The sequence below is a fragment of the Salmo salar genome, chromosome ssa19 (assembly GCF_905237065.1).
Source record: "Salmo salar chromosome ssa19, Ssal_v3.1, whole genome shotgun sequence".
NCBI classification, from domain to species: domain Eukaryota; kingdom Metazoa; phylum Chordata; class Actinopteri; order Salmoniformes; family Salmonidae; genus Salmo; species Salmo salar.
This window is the reverse complement of record NC_059460.1, coordinates 73,791,309-73,807,799: the sequence shown is the minus strand read 5'-3', so window position 1 is coordinate 73,807,799 and position 16,491 is coordinate 73,791,309. Positions and strand designations below refer to the sequence as shown.

Sequence of the window (16,491 nt, the reverse complement as noted above, 5' to 3'; positions counted from 1 at the left end):
GATTTTCAGACACTTGTAGAATCTATACTACCGTTCAAAAGTTTGGGGTCAATTAGAAATGTCCTTGTTTTTGAAAGAAAAGCACATTTTTTGTCCATTAAAATAACATCAAATTGATCAGAAATAGAGTGTAGACATTGTTAATGTTGTAAATGACTATTGTAGCTGGAAACGGCAGATTTTTTTAATGGAATATCTACATAGGCGTACAGAGGCCCATTAGCAGCAACCAACACTCCTGTGTTCCAATGGCACGTTGTGTTAGTGAATTCAAGTTTATCATTTTAAAAGGCTAATTGATCATTAGAAAACCCTTTTGCAATTATGTTAGCACAGCTGAAAACTGTTGTACTGATTAAAGAAGCAATAAAACTGGCCTTTTGACTAGTTGAGTATCTGCAGCAAGGACATGGACATTTCTAAGTGACCCCAAACTTTTGAACGGTAGTGTATGTCAAGGTGGATTGAAGCTGTTATGGAGGCTCGTGGTGGCCCAACGCCCTGTTAAGACACTATGTTGGTCTTTCTTTTATTTTGGCAGTTACTTAGTAAAACCTCTTATTAAAAAAGCCTTGTGAAAATGTTGACAGAGTAGACTGTTATTGTCACAGAATAAATCATGTCTGCTGTCTCCTGTGGTCTTCATGCGACAGTGAAGTCTCACGTCTCGCCACAGTGAAAAGGTCACAACAGTTGGAAATAATTAGCGAAGTCGCCCCTTTGTTGCTAAGAAAAGGTCAAAAGGTTTGTTTTCGGGCGTAATGTTTCCCTTGATTCTCAATAAAACAAGCAGTTCTTTGTTGTGTTGTGGTGATGGGTGTTTTGCCATTGTAAATAAGAATTTGTTCTTAACTGACTTGCCTAGTAAAATAAAGATTAAATCAAATAAATAAAAATAAAAGTAGCAGGTGTATTGCAGCAATTAAGCTTTGTGTGCTCAGTGTGTGCTGTCAAGGAGGAGGACATTTAACCCAAAAAGTTCAAGGTCATAATCAAGTTTAAGATTGTCAGAATTGAGGTGTTCTCCCATTTCTGAGGGGACGGGAATACAAAGGAAAGACGTGATAAAGAGCCGCCAACAAAGGTTTAACTTCAAGAGAAAATCTTTAAGATGGGATACCGGTGCTTAAAACCAAAAGGGTTAGAGGCAAATCCTAAAATAGACCCTCAAAGATTCCAGAGAGAATCAGTCTATTCAGGTGGCTTAAGATATGGTTCCTCTTTCTTTACATTATTTAGGTACTCAGAATTTCCAATCATGTTACAGAAGTAAAAATGTATGTAAAATCTATGTAAAGTTGTAAAATTTTGTCATGTAAAAAACATAAGTCAAACCCAAGATCTCAATATTTTCAAAACCTTCAACATGGAATGCCGGTAATTAACTCCTGCTACATTTAGTTAGCTACCTGCTCCAACTGCTTCTGCACCACACTCTGCTGCTCGGTCACATGCTTCAGCTGCTCAACGTCCTCCTCAGGGAACTCCCGGCCTGCCTTTTTGGCGGTCCGCTGTTTGGCCGACAGGGCCTTCTTGGACTTCCTGTGGGCCCCAATCTGATCTTCTAGAAACTTCTGCTGCATCTGGAGCAGCTGCTGCGTCTCCTGGAGCCACTCCTCATACTGCTTCCTCTGGCTGTCGTCTGAGACACAAGACTGGGTTAGGCGTCATTTTGACTTTGTATGTATAAATCCCAAAGGGTGAAATCGAAATGACCCTGGATTGGATATGGTGGTCAACATATGAAATACTGAAGAAACCTAAAGAATGGTCTATGATTAATAATTTGGTTAAAGTGAATAAGGATGTCATGATCAAATTCAAATGAAAAAATGTTGGGTTGTCCACTCACTGACAAATCCAGGTCCAAAATTTGGGGGGTTTGGTCTCGCCATCTGTGGAGCCAACTTCCCGTCCTGCGAAAACAATTAACAAATGGTAATGATGCCTTGTTTTTTAGCAGAATAGATGAAACAGACAGTGGTTAATTCACAATGCTTACCTGTCCAAGCACATGTTGAGGCAGAGCAGCGGCAGCATCTGGTCCATGTGCTCCTGGCGTCTGCTGAATTCTGCCACATAGACAAATGAGAGGATCGTTGTTTTAGGGAACATTAAATTTACTTCTAAATATTTCCCATCCAATACCAAGCTTCTCAATAGTGTTTTGGATGGACCAAAAGAATATTACAAAAAGCCTTTAAATGAATGTACATATTACCCACAAGCACAAATAATGAGCTAGCATTAGGGTGAGCTTTTGTCTTACCTGTTAATGACTATTGGGGGCATTCCCATGCTGTTTTGAGCCATGACTTTATTGATTCCCTTCAGGGCTACCATCTTGGCCTTCATGATCGGGTCCGTGATGGCATCAAAGTCTGCTAAAAAAATAAAGAAGTCCACTTAATCGTAGCAAGTTGACCTTCTTTTAAGCCATTAAAAAAAAGCCACCCCTAACAAGTGCCCTGTCTAAATTATGGATGGAACGCTGGTGAAGTAAGACTCCCAAAAGTGTCTCTTTGTAAAAAAAATAATAATAATGAAGTCCAACATTCTGTTCCTCAAATTACAATTGAACAAATGCCAAGTACTTTTTTTCCCTCAAAATCTTTAATAAAGCATGAGGCTCCAACTGAAATGGCTCAACATTCCACATATATACCAAAAAGGATGACCAAGCAAAATGACTACAAAACCCCCAGAGAACTAATCTGACAACACCCTGGTAATGTGTGTGACTAAATGAAACGGGTGACCAAAACAGTAGACATGTCTATCTGAAGTTCAATGCCCTTACCCATATTGGGGAAGAAGGAGTCGCTGGAGCGCTGTCGGATCATGGCCTGCATTTGCCTCTGTTGCTGCTGCTCCTGCCTCTCCTGGTCCAGCAGGTCCTGTAGGAGGAGGGGCTGCTCTTCCAGCAGCAGAGGCCTGTTCTGTGGGCCGGCCTGCCCCAGTGAGGGGCCCTGCTGTTGGGGGAACATGCCTTGCTGGCCCTGGGGGTTCAGGCCGTGGGCAGTGGGCTGCTGACCGGCTACAACCATGGCTAGGTTCATCTCCACCTGTTGGTTGGCTGAGGCCCCGAAGCTGTGGTTGCCCCCTGAGATGAGCTTTCCCATTGAATGTCTGCTCTGAACCAACGTGGGGCTCACCCGATGTCCCATAGCCACGCTGGGATTGAACCTGTTGTTGTCTTGGGCGTGTTGCCTTGGTAGCATCAGCATGCTGGTGCTTGCGTGCAGCCCGGTGGCCTGGGCAGCCATGTCCCCTTGGTGAGGAGAGCAGTTTGGGCCAAACCCAGTGTTTTCAAGTTTTTCTTTGATCAGAAGGCAGGAGAGGACCGGAGTTGAGCTGGAGTCAGTCTGTCCTGGCTGCTCATACAGCCCTGCGCCCTCTTGGTTTGTCATGGTTCTGTTGTCATTCATCGGGCCACTGCAGAGAGACTGGTCCTGGTTTTGCACGTGTTCATCTTTGACCTCCGTTTTGATTGTATCCTCGGTTTTAAACATGTCCAAGGTCTCTTTCGCTTCGATGGCCTCCCGTTTGTCAGATTTCCCCCCGGATCGGGACGAGGTGGCTGCGCCATCCATGCTGCCTTTCCTCTTCTCCGACAGGGCTTTCTGGAGGTCTGAGGTCTCGCCCTGTTGGTGGTCCTCCATTGGGTCGCCCAGGTCCAGATCTTCCTCACTGAACATGTCTTTCTTGTCATCCAGGTTGAGTTCGGGGTCCGTGTAGGCGATGAGGTCAAACTTCCCTGACATGAGGAAGTCGTCGAGGTGCAGGTCATTGGGTCCCAGTTCAAGGTCTTTGCCATCATCCGGGTCCAGGTTCAGGTTCAGATCGACCAGGTCTTTGACCTCCACATCTTCAAGGTCCTTTACTGCAGAGTCTTCAGCGTCCATGTTTTCCTCAATTCCGTCTCCACTGGGTATCGGAGTCTCCTCCGTTTGACCGGTGCTAGACCCAGGCAAGAGCATACTAGATGGCGCTGCATTGAGTGGCTCACCAGTGACAGGGTGGCTGAGTGACCTATTCAGTGAAGGATGCTGTCGCTGCCCCATGGTCATCGGGACTTCAGTCTGCTGCTGGTGCAGGTTCTCCATACTTGCCGACGTGTGTGTGTGACCGACCGATCCCTGGGAAGGTCTGTCCATCATGGGGTCCATCATTCTGGATCCCTGGTTCCCAGCGAAGCCCATCTCCTGGCCTTCCATGAAGCCCTGGGGCGGTATCTGGGGCTGGTTGGAGGGGTCCATGACATTGGGAGGTCCATGCCCAAAGGGTATCCTCATCCTGTTCTGAGGGGCCCTGTGGCGGAGCTCGATGAACGGCTGACCCATGATGTTGTGCTGCTGGACAGAAAGGCCCTGTGGGGGGAAGGGCTGGGGGAGCCCCATCTGGGTGTTGCCCCCCATGACTCCCCTGGAAAAGTCCACAGAGTGGGACATTCTCATCTGGGGTGGAACATTGTCGACTATGGGCCCGCCGGGCATCTGGTGAAGGGGCCTGAGGAAGTGTTGCTCCTGGCCTGGTTGAAGGGATCCTTGAGCGCTGGGAGGGAATCCAAACCTGAAAGTAGAAAGGATGGAAAACACATTGTCAAATGCTTATCCATGACTACATCCCAGGCATAACACAACAGCACTGATTGCTCCCTACACACATCTTCAATAAGGAAGATTACACTAAGTGGGACTTCAATAATGACACTTCATTCCACATTTCGAGCATGTTTAACATAATTGTATTAATTTAATCGTTTCAAGGGGAGCAATCAATTCTGCAAGCCAATTATACAAATATACAGCTGCATATGGGTAAAGACCCTGTGCATACAAAGAAGTTTGAAAACTACAGCTGAGTGAAATCTATGCTGTCAAATTCCACTAACCTAATTTCTTGTGGCCTCATGCCCATGTTGCCCATGTCCCTGGGGAAGTGGGGTCTGGCAAACTGGCCCTCATTGGGGAAGTGTCCTCGCTGGTCCCCAAGAAAGGTACCAGGGAACCTCTGACCTCCTCTCATGGGTCCTGGGTAAGGTGGTGGTGGTCTGCCGAACATGTCGTTCTGTGGGGCGGAATCTTCATGTGACCAGTGGCGGGGTGTCCCCGGGCTGGGGGCTGCAACAGTTTCCTGTAGTAGTCCTTTCTCTTGCTGGATGGCAGACTTCTGTTGCTGCTGCCTAAGGATCTGCTGACGCAGTCTCTGGCGCTGCGGGGGGAGAGCACGGTACACTTTAGCAAGTTACATCATGCACTTATTCATTCAAATTAGGGGATCTTTACAGAGAAGCAAAAAATGTTCACGTTGCACCAACATGCACTGCCATATTGGCTGCGGAATGGCTAATCACCTGCCAATAACTATGCAAACAGAAGAAGGCTTTATGGCAATTCAAGTGTTACCCATGTGAGTGTCATTGTGTCTCAATCAAATGCAAATACCTGTCTGAGCTTCTCCTCAGTGTCTCCCAGGTGTGGTAGCATGCTGTTCTGAGTGTCAACGGTGTTGCTGCTAGACTGAGGGATATCATGGGCCTGCCTTTCCGAAGTTTGGGCATAAGGTGTCATTGGACCCAGTTCAAAGGGATCGTGAATCTGCGTTTGACCACCGTGATGATTCGACTGCGGCAGAGAGAAACTTTCGTCCGACATTCCCGGGTGCTTAGCTGTCTGAGAGCCCTGGGCGCTTGGACAGGCAAACCCATCCTGCACCCTGCCCGGAGACTGGTGGGAGAATGGGTCAGCTGGGACCTGGGACATGGGTGTCGGTCTGGAGCATAGTCGATTGAAGGCATCAGGGCCTGCTTCTGGCCGCGACGTCCCTGGAGCTTGTGCGTAAGGGTCAGTGAGGAGCGGTCTTGGTGTTCCGGGTTGTTGGGCATATGGGTCCATGTTCCTTTGACTACCGGGGGATTTGGGAAACCTATCCCCTGGGGCTGGTCTGGGGGTACCTGGCATGGAAGCATAAGGATCCATGGAGTGAGATGGAGACTGTCTGTGATTGGGTGGGTGCTGCTGGGGGAACTGGTCTAGACGAAGGTTAGGTGGCGTCTGCAGGTATGAGGGATCCGAGTGTGGCCTTGGGGTGCCGGGAGGTTGAGCATAGCTATCAGAGTGAGGTCTGGGGGTGCCTGGTGGTTGAGCATAGCTATCAGAGTGAGGTCTGGGGGTGCCTGGTGGTTGAGCATAGCTATCAGAGTGAGGTCTGGGGGTGCCTGGTGGTTGAGCATAGCTATCAGAGTGAGGTCTGGGGGTGCCTGGTGGTTGGGCGTAAGGGTCAGACATCTGCTGTGAATAATCCGGTCTCGGGGTAGATGGCGCTTGTGCATACAGGTTTCTGTGAGGGTGTCTAATCATTGGCAAGGGTTGAGAGAAATGGCCCTCCTGGGTTTGCCGCATCATCTTGGGCTCGTTGGGGAACCCTTCCCCCATGGGTGGCCGGGGGGTGAGAGGCTGCTGGGCGTAAGGGTCGGCCTGTAGTCCTTGGGGAAAGCCATCAGATGGCCCTCGTTTAAGTCCCCCAGGCATAGGGCCACTGTAGGGCTCTTGCTGGGACTGCTGGGGAGGCATGGGGGCTTTGAACACCGGGACGGAGCCTGACTCGTTACTGCCGGGGATGGGAGTGAGCAAGGGCCTGGAGTAGGGGTCCGAGAGAATCATGCGGTTGTGAGACATGCGCTGGTAGACCTCGTCTCGGTGTCCGCCCATCCTGGCAAAAGTCTCTCCTCCAGAAGGAGGGCTCATCATGTTGTGCCTGACCTGCTGGTGTTGCTGCTGCTCAACCAGTCCTGAAGGGACCACCCTGGCGGGTCCCATGGGTTTAACAAAGGGGTCGGGGGGCCTGGGGGTGTCTGGCATCTTAGCATAGGGGTCAGCATTACCAGACGTGGGCAAGACAAATGACTCGTGGGCCGGGGAAGGCCTCCCTCCCCTTTCCTGCATCTCCGACAGAGAGTTCTGCCGGGGCGTGGTGGATCCACCACCCCCATGGGGTGGTCTCGGGGTGCCCACCATTTTGGCGTATGGGCCCCAGGGCGAGGACGGCCGGGAGCCTGAGGAGGAACCCGGGGAAAACATATGTGGTGACTGGGGCTGGGAGGATGGTCCCTGCTGAGGGTACGAGGTCTCCTGGGTGGGCGTCCTCGAGGACGGAGGTGGGAGCTGGGGTCTGAGGAACACGTCATCCTGTGACCCAGAGGTGGGTGTGCCCGGGAGTTGTGGTCTAGCGAAGCCATCCTTAGACGCTATTGGCTGCAGTGGGGATGAGTTTCCAGACTTTCCTCCATTGCTGGGCTGAGGAGTCATGGGGCTCTGGTTACCACTATTAGGGGTTGTATCTCCACCTGACTGACTGCTAAACAGCTGCTGTTGTTGTTGTTGTTGTTGCTGCTGGAGCTGCTCATTTTTAACCTGCTCCAGCTTTTGAGTGGCTTCAATCTTCGCCTGCTGCTTGCTCTTTTGTCTCATTTGCTGCCATGGAAACAAGAAAAGCAGGGGAGAGACACTTCAGTTAATTAAGCCTTTTTGGAAGCGTGGAATTTGTAATTTTATGATGACATGGTGCTAAGAATGCTTTCTTTCCCTCACTCACAACAAAGTTTTAATGCGTTTTCAATATGAGTGGGTCTAGCGTGTGTTGTTAAGCCATGCAAGAGGGAACAATGTGTGTAATAATATGGTGATGAAATAAAGCTTCTGGAGGCTTTTACTGTGTTTTCAGGGCGAAGGACAGATTTTACCAGTTAACCAAGCTTTTCTCCCTACAACTCCACTTTACAGTTTGCTTTTCTTACACCTTGTAAATTTTGCTTAATTGGTTCTCGGCAGACGAATACCAGAACAGTGCTTCGCCTTGGGAATCTTACCAGAGAATTTTTTCCACCTCCTGCAGCTATAGTTGCCTGGTTGGAATGTCCAAAAAGGACGTCTTTATTTGTTGATTTTATGGCTTTGCTTTTTGGGACCTTTTCCTGCTGCTTCTTAAGGGGTCCCCACATCTGATTTAACTCTCCCTTTTCAATGCAAATTAAGAATTAGTAGACTGTATGAGAACGCCAAATGTATTGTTTAAAAATGACTCACTCAACCATGCACATATATAAAGTTAAATAAAAAAATCTGTTTCATGCCCCCATGTTATGTTATGTTCAATCTCACCACCTTGCTCCTACTCACAATTCCCCTGACATGCGGTACTTTGATTATTATGGTGGTGTATTATGGTGTCATTAAAAACGTGTACACTGCTCTCTCACACCAGGGTTTCTCAACATGCAGGAACAAAATCCCACTTATAACATTTGGCTTCCTGAAGATCTGCCAAGGCAGCCACTAAATAAAAATATTTTATCTATTTTTAAAGGCATGCATGCAATTGCCACACAATCCTGCATCCAATCCCGTACCCTCAGACTCAGTTTAAACAAAAAACATTGTAACATTTAAAAATGAAGGCCAAACGAATCCAAACAAGTCCTAGAACAGTAGTTGAGAAACCCTGCTTTACAGTGTACCCATGCTTCATATCCCCCCTCCATCCATTCCCAGTACATGTTAACCCTCCAAAGGAACTCTTACCTGTCTGAACTTCCACTCCTGCTCGTGTTCAGACTCCTTGGGCTTGAGAGAGTCTTTGAAGAGCAGCTCAGTGTCCAAGGGGACACTATTGGGGTCAAAGGTGTCAGTCAACAGCGGCTGCTGCTGCTGAGGATGCTGGTGTCTCTTCAGCGTGTCATTTGACATCTGAACTTTGTTTATGCGCAGGGCCGCCCTGTTATCCCGTGCTTTTTGCTGGAAGAGAGGGGAGTGGAAGAGATAGTCCATTTTGTAATTGATGGTGCAAGAAAGATACATTTCCTGAGACGATAATTTCTTAAAACTCTGCTGGAACAAATAAAGGCTCCACCATTTTTCTGAATGTCTTTGGCGAAATCACAAGGCGAAGAAACCTTCTACAATCACCTAATCTCATCAAGTAATTTGGACATGCAGAGCGTTGTTGAATATAATTTCATCATAGAGACTGTCCTGAAAAATCCTCAAAGAACTGTGTGAAGTTGGAAAACATACTAGACACAACATTCAAACAGAACAAAGACACGAGAAGGGACAAAGCGCGAGAGCCTTTGGGTTTAAAATATCAACAGAAAATAGATGAAAAGAACAAGACAAACAAATCTGTCTTCTCCCTAATGGCCTCTACAATTTACTTCAGGAAGTTTGTTTAGACTAACATTTCATGAGTAACTGGCTGATCCCTTTGATTCATCACTCCAAAAGGTATAGGGCACCATTCAATCAAAAGCCGCAATCAGGTTTGTGGAATAAGTCAACAACAATGTTCTTCTGGTGAAGCAGAAATAATAAAAATTGTATTGAATAGGGCTCTAAGTTTTCATTAGAGGTTTTAAGTGTTTTGTAAAAGATTTTTTTTTATGCATGGACTTTTTCTATTGTTTATACAAACTCTTATCTTTTGTCAATCAGCAAAACCTGCTGATCAAAATAAGTGCAGTGCATCACAGTCCAGCATGGATGTAAACAACTTCCAAACCCAGAATGTGTTCTCAAGCCACTTACCTGGTGTAAAATAAAAAAAATAAAAAATAACTTACCACATATGGGGCCCTGTCCTGGGAACTGGCTTTCCTCCACAACTTTGCGATTTGTTTCACTCTCATAGCCCAGTCTGCGAAAGAAAAAAAGATGAGCCACTAAAACGTATAGCGCTACAACACACATGCAATATGGCCAAGAACTATACCTTTCCCAGTCCCCTTTTAATGAGTGTGACACAAAACTTCAGAGCTCATCATTTTTTTCATTTGAAAAAATGTAGTCGATAATTCACACTTTTGAATTTGACGGAACCAAAAATCATCTCATTTTCATTTGAGAAACTTTGTCTACGATGTACCAACCTGGGAACTCTTCTAGGAGGTTGGGGAAGTTGACGTTGGTGTAGAGGACTGGGGCCACGGTGGCCATCTCGCCCAGAGTTTCCTCCTTCTCCCACTTGAGCGTGCTCCTCTGGGCATTGGACATGGTGTCTGTCTCTCCCTCTGGAGGGGGGACGGGGCCAGGGACTGGGCCGGGGTCAGAGCTGGGGGCGCTCCACGAACCAACCACATCACCCCCCATCTGGCTAAACTTCTTGTCCCTGGAAGGATATCTCAGGTTACACATTCTATTGCAACATTACCAATATATTTACAGTTATATATAGATTTTTATAAACTGGGTGGTTTGAGCCCTGAATGCTGATTGGCTGACAGCCATGGTATATCAGACCGTATACCACGGGTATGATAAAACATTTATTTTTACTGCTCTAATTACGTTGATAACCAGTTTATAACAGCAATAAGGCACCTTGGGAGTTTGTGGTATATGGCGATGCATCGTGCCTAATAAGAACAGCCCTTAGCCGTGGTATATTGGCCATATAGCACACCCCCTCGTGCCTTATTGCTTAAGTATGTCACATCACTTACAATGCGGTTCACTTTGAAGCAAATGATCATGTAAAAAGGGCTATAGTATAAAAATGACATTACATTCATTGATTGAGATATGAAAGCTAACAAGCGAGCAGACTTCAGAGGAAAAATTTGGTTAAAGTGAACTGTATACAATGGAGTCAAAACAATGAAGGATAACATAGTAAAAAAGAATCACTAGGCAAGTTAATAACACAAAATCCAATTGATTGTCTTTGAGCAGATGAAAGCAATGCTCTAGTAATGCATAGACAGCTCCCTGCTGTACCTGCTCTTACCTAATCTTGTCTGGGAAAGGCATTCTGTGAATGGGCGAAAAGTTTCCCAGGCCACATGGGCCTGTGCTGCCGGGCATCATGGGAGTTGGAGGAAAGTGGGGGTTGGGCCTCATCATGCCGTTCATCATTGGCATGCGGGGAAACATCCCATGGTTGCCTGCAACAGAGAGCATAGAGACGATGTCGGAGAAGTAGTTCCAGAAATACATGCACATGTCCTGTTGACTATGTGAACATGATATTCATATAAATCAGTGTTCATTCAATAAATGCTCATATCCATTCATTCATTCATATAGATTGATTTCCACAGTCAATAGTTGATTATAAACGCAACAAAAAAAGATACGACCCTGTCTTTCAAAGATAACTCGTAAATATCCAAATAACTTCAGAGATCTTCATTTTAAAGGGTTTCCATGCTTGTTCAATGAACCATAAACAATTAAAACACCAAACACCTGTGGATTGGTCATAAGACACTAACAGCTTACAGACAGTAGGCAATTAAGGTCACAGTTATGAAAACTTCAAAAAAACAAAAGAAAGATGCCCAGGGTCCCTGCTCATCTGCGTGAACGTGCCTTAGGCATGCTGTAAGGAGGCATGTGGCCAGGGCAATAAATTGCAATGTCTGTACTGTGAGACGCCTAAGGCAGCACAACAGGGAGACAGGATGGACAGCTGATCGTCCTCGCAGTGGCAGACCACGTGTCACAACACCTGCACAGGATCGGTACATCCGATCACCACACCTGTGGGACAGGTACAGGATGGCAACAACTGCCCGAGTTACACCAGGAACGCACAATCCCTCCATCAGTGCTCAGACTGTCCGCAATAGGCTGAGAGAGGCTGGACTGAGGGCTTGTAGGCCTGTTGTAAGGCAGGTCCTCACCAGACATCACCGGCAACAACGTCGCCTATGGGCACAAACCCACCATCGCTGGACCTGACAGGACGTAAGTGATGTGTATAGCCTCGTTATTGTTATTGTGTTACTCTTCATTATTACTTTTTATTTTAGCCTGCTTGGTAAATATTTTCTTCTTCTTTAATTGCACTGTTGGTTAAGGGCTTGTAAGTAAGCATTTCACAGTAAAGTCTACACTTGTTGTATTCGGGCGCATGTGGCAAATAAAGTTTGATTTGATTGCCAAAAAGTGCTCTTCACTGACGAGTTGCGGTTTTGTCTCACCAGCGGTGATGGTCGGATTTGCGTTTATCGTCGAATGAATGAGCGTTACACTGAGGCCTGTACTCTGGAGCGGGATCGATTTGGAGGTGGAGGGTCCATCATGGTCTGGGGCGGTGTGTCACAGCATCATCGGACTGAGCTTGTTGTCATTGCAGGCAATCTCAACACTGTGCGTTACAGGGAAGACATCCTCCTCCCTCATGTGGTACCCTTCCTGCAGGCTCATCCTGACATGACCCTCCAGGATGACAATGCCACCAGCCCATACTGCTCGTTCTGTACGTGATTTCCTGCAAGACAGGAACGCCAGTGTTCTGCCATGGCCAGCGAAGAGCCCGGATCTCAATCTCATTGAGCACGTCTGGGACCTGTTGGATCGGAGGGTTAGGGCTAGGGCCATTACCCCCAGAAATGTCCAGGAACTTGCAGGTGCCTTGGTGGAAGAGTGGGGTAACATCTCACAGCAAGAACTGGCAAATCTGGTGCAGTCAATGAGGAAGAGATGCACTGCAGTACTTAATGCAGCTGGTGGCCACACCAGATACTGACTGTTACTTTTGATTTTGACCCCCTCCCCTCCCCCTTTTGTTCAGGGACACATTATTCTATTTCTGTTAGTCACATGTCTGTGGAACTTGTTCAGTTTATGTCTCAGTTGTTGAATCTTGTTATGTTCACACAAATATTTACATGTTAAATTTGCTGAAAATAAACACAGTTGACAGTGAGAGGACGTTTCTTTTTTTGCTGTGTTTATTTAAATTCCCAGATGCAATTCTCCAAGAGGCTTGAGGTGGTGGCGGTACCTGGGTTTGGAATGGCCATGGCTCTTGGTCCATTGGGCCCAGGGTGGGCCGGTTGGGGGTGAGGCAGCTGTGGAGGCTGGCTGGTGCTGGGACTCAGGACCGCTGTGAAGAGGTCCTCCACGTCTTTCCCCTCCAGCTCTGTAGAGGGCAACAGCAATTTTTTACATTTTTATTTTACCTTTATTTAACTAGGCAAGTCAGTAAAGAACAAATTCTTATTTTCAATGATGGCCTAGGAACAGTGCCTTGTTCAGGGGCAGAACGACAGATTTGTACTTTGTCAGCTCGGGGATTTGATCTGGCAACCTTTCGGTTACTAGACCAACGCTCTAACCACTAGGCTAAGCTGCAGCCCCGATGAAATAAATAGCGTTGATGCACATACTTTAAACCACCATCAACAAGTGGTGATTGAACGTTTCAAACTGTTATCTTTGAATTCTATGGAACTGATCATCTCTGACATACAAATGAATGAACAACCTTTGAAAACTCTAGGTTAGACTTATATAATCGAAACCACAAACCTGGGATTTTGTAGAGCTTACTGAGAATTGCACCTGAAAAAAAAGAAATGCATATTACATTGCTGCAATGTTATACACTTTATCCTCTGTGCTAGTTTGATTGAACCAAGCAAGCCAGTTAAGAACAAATCCTGGGGATCAAACATAGAATTTCATCAGATGGGGTGTAGTTCAACAACCTCAACTAAAACCAGCATGGCTTTGGTTATGCGTCAATGTGTATGGCCAGACATTGGTTTTGGCAGAGCCAGGAAGCCGCTAAGCAGTTATAACACACAGTGAACAAGTCAGGCGGGTAAATCTCTGCCAAGGGAATAAGGTTGACCTCCCTATTTGTCAACACTGATACTTAGCGGGAACTTCAGTTAAACTGAGTAAACATTATTTACTTAGTGTTCCATGATTTTGTAATGTGGGATGTGATTTGACCACCAATGCCTTCTATACACAGCAGTTGTTCCATGTGGTGGATACTGTAAAGACCACAATCATCAACAGAGGCACGTAACTCTAGGAAGAAAGAGGAAGAAAGACTTATTTCTCATGATTGACTTTTAAGGCCAGTTTCGCAGACACAGATTAAGCCTAGTCCAGCTTTATAGACGTGTCTCGGAAACCGACCCTGAATCTATGTACTGATGTCGAGCTGGGAAACCAGTTAGGCCAGAGAGTCACACACTAACATACGCCAAATAGATCAGTGAGACAAGTGGAAACAGACACTGAAGCCCTGGAGGACTGGAGATGTAAACCTCTGCTCTTCACCAATGACACTGAGTGTGCACAGAGAGGAAGAGGCGAAGCCAGAGGTTTCACTCTCGACAAAATCTGTCCAAAATAAACCCAATACGTTTCAATGGGCTTATTTTGGACATAAGCTTGTCGCCTGCCTTCCTGCCTTTGGGACAACCACTCCCATTGTTAGGGTGGAGACATGAGAATATAGCCATTATATACAGATCTCTGGTGGGCAGCACATCTGGTAGACAGACAGAATTGAACAAGGCCGCCTTACCATCTGCGACCATCTTGTCCAGTTCTGGGCTCAGGATGACGTCCAGAGGCTCCTCCGGTAGAGCCCTGGGCCCCCGGCATGCTGAGCCCTGACAGGGCCCAGTGGGATCATCAGGGATGGGGTCCATGTCCAGACCAGCTATCGGATGGCAGAAGAAGATGGTAAGGGGAGGGTGGTCACACACACAGGCACACCCACCCACAGTCCACTTTTATGTAACAAAAATAAATCGACACACTAGCCCCCTCACGAGCCATTTCGGAGAGGAGGAAGAAAAAGAGAGACGAGACGAGAGTGAGACGAGAGTGAGACGAGAGTGGGGAGAGAGGAGTGAGAAAGGTGCGAGAGAGAAGAGAATAGAGAGAGAAGAGGAGAGTGAGAGGAGTGAGAAGAAGAGATGAGAGATAGAAAAGAGTAGAGAGAGAAGAGAGGAGAGTGAGAGCTGATCCGTCATGTCATGGTGGTAAAATAAACTGTCCATGATCTCGCATTATATACCCCCAACACTTGTTTTTTTCTTCATTGTCTTCCCGTAACTCAATTTTGTAAGTATAACGACAAACTAATTTGTGTTGCCTGCTCGACTGAGTGTGAAAAGAGGTGTGGGATGGGCGAGGAGCAGCCGTCCCTTAAAAAATAGCCACACTGCTTCCATAATCAGTTCCCATACTGCCCACATTAGAATAGACGAGGGCTTAATCAATGAAAAAAGTTCTGGGAGATTGCAATGATTAATCATCATAACCTCAGTCATCAACATCAGAGAGGGGTTCGAGGTCAATGCACATTTTACTGTGGTGCACTCTCAACTAGTTTGCTTCTTTATTTATTTTTGTCGGGAAAAGCTACTTCGCTTGTGACCTTGAATTAACTTGATATATGGGGAGACAGTACATGGAGACTGCAGCTACTGCATATGGTGCTGAAGGTAAGGAATAAAGGCTAAAGGTAAAACATTGTTTTATCTGTTTTGGGGCCTTCAGGCGTTCTCAAATAATCTGTCTGAGAAATACAAGGGTGAAAAACAAAGAAGAAATCACGATACAACACTGCAAAACAGGATAGATGAAATACATTGTGAAACAATGCCGACTCGAGACCACAGAGAAAAGAAAATCTAATTTCCCAAGCTGGCAAGGTTTTCTTTGCTCCTCAGGTAAGTGCTCCATGGAATGACTGAACTGTGTGAAACGTGGAGTCATTTGTAGTTCAAGCTTTGTTACATTCTATGACTAGAGGAAGTTCACACTTTGAAACCCATACTCAACAAACTCAGCTGGGGTGAGGAGACAGAAAGCACTAAAACACATCAAATGAAAACAAAAGTTTATAGGAGTGTGTGTGGTCAGCTTTTTGCTAAAACTCAAGTATGAAGAAACCAACTGATGTACATTAAAGTTATGACATTTGTATTAAAGAACATTATTTAAAATATAAACTCATCACCTTCACCTCCAGCCCTTTTTTTCACAGAATATCACTCAACAGTCCATAGATTGGTCAATACACATGCAGATTGGTGAATGGTTGTAAAATCACAGTAGTTAGTCAAAAAGACTACAGTGCTACTGCGTGAGAAAATGGGGAGCGCAGAGAAGGAAGGACATGAAAAAATGCAGAGAGCGTAGAAAGTGTTAGAGGGGATGGGGTCCCAAAGCAGCCCAAAAGTGGGAGAAGGGGAGGGGTGGCAGGCCTACTCTTAAGAGGCCAGACGGGCCCGAGGACGTCTCTTACCAAACGGAGAGGAAGAGCAGTCGACTTGGAAAGGGCATAAATCAAGACCTACAGGAACCCAAAACCAGAGGATTATAAACTGAGGGGGAGAAAAGCAGGTGTGATAAAATGCTATGCTAACACTTTACTTGAAGCAGCCCACTGTGATGCTACACCACTTTGGCAATAGTAGTGACATAAAACCAACCATCACGACACGAGTCCCAACACAGGCCTGGGTTCAAAAAGTATCGGAACCCTTTCAAATACTTAAACTGAGCTTGAATGCGCTTGTCTGGTACAATGTAACCAACGGTTTTTCTTTTTTTAACAAACGCTCAACACATTTAAAAGAAAACAAATACTATTTGAACCCAGTTCTGATTGTTATTAACCATCGTCACTACATTATGCAGGCATCAAGATGGGCATTTCAAGAAAACTGTTCAA

General features: G+C 46.2%; 1 protein-coding gene across 18 annotated transcripts in view; it reads right to left on the bottom strand.

Moving 5' to 3' along the window:
- LOC106579599 (histone-lysine N-methyltransferase 2C) overlaps positions 1–16,491 on the bottom strand; it is a 373,485-nt gene that overhangs the window by 18,670 nt on the left and 338,324 nt on the right. For 10 of the 18 annotated variants that reach the window (XM_045702710.1, XM_014159658.2, XM_014159662.2 and 7 more), the window contains 16 exons: positions 16,063–16,110; positions 14,329–14,466; positions 13,314–13,346; positions 12,787–12,924; positions 10,783–10,939; positions 9,926–10,164; positions 9,620–9,693; positions 8,583–8,795; positions 7,871–8,017; positions 5,448–7,475; positions 4,895–5,214; positions 2,801–4,572; positions 2,270–2,384; positions 2,003–2,072; positions 1,853–1,916; positions 1,410–1,642 (listed from right to left, as the gene is read on the bottom strand). In XM_045702710.1, coding sequence (XP_045558666.1) covers positions 1,410–1,642; positions 1,853–1,916; positions 2,003–2,072; positions 2,270–2,384; positions 2,801–4,572; positions 4,895–5,214; positions 5,448–7,475; positions 7,871–8,017; positions 8,583–8,795; positions 9,620–9,693; positions 9,926–10,164; positions 10,783–10,939; positions 12,787–12,924; positions 13,314–13,346; positions 14,329–14,466; positions 16,063–16,110 — 5,789 coding nt within the window. The remainder of the gene's footprint in view (positions 1–1,409; positions 1,643–1,852; positions 1,917–2,002; positions 2,073–2,269; positions 2,385–2,800; positions 4,573–4,894; positions 5,215–5,447; positions 7,476–7,870; positions 8,018–8,582; positions 8,796–9,619; positions 9,694–9,925; positions 10,165–10,782; positions 10,940–12,786; positions 12,925–13,313; positions 13,347–14,328; positions 14,467–16,062; positions 16,111–16,491) is intronic. The other 8 variants (XM_014159676.2, XM_014159677.2, XM_045702711.1 and 5 more) reach the window with 6 other exon arrangements.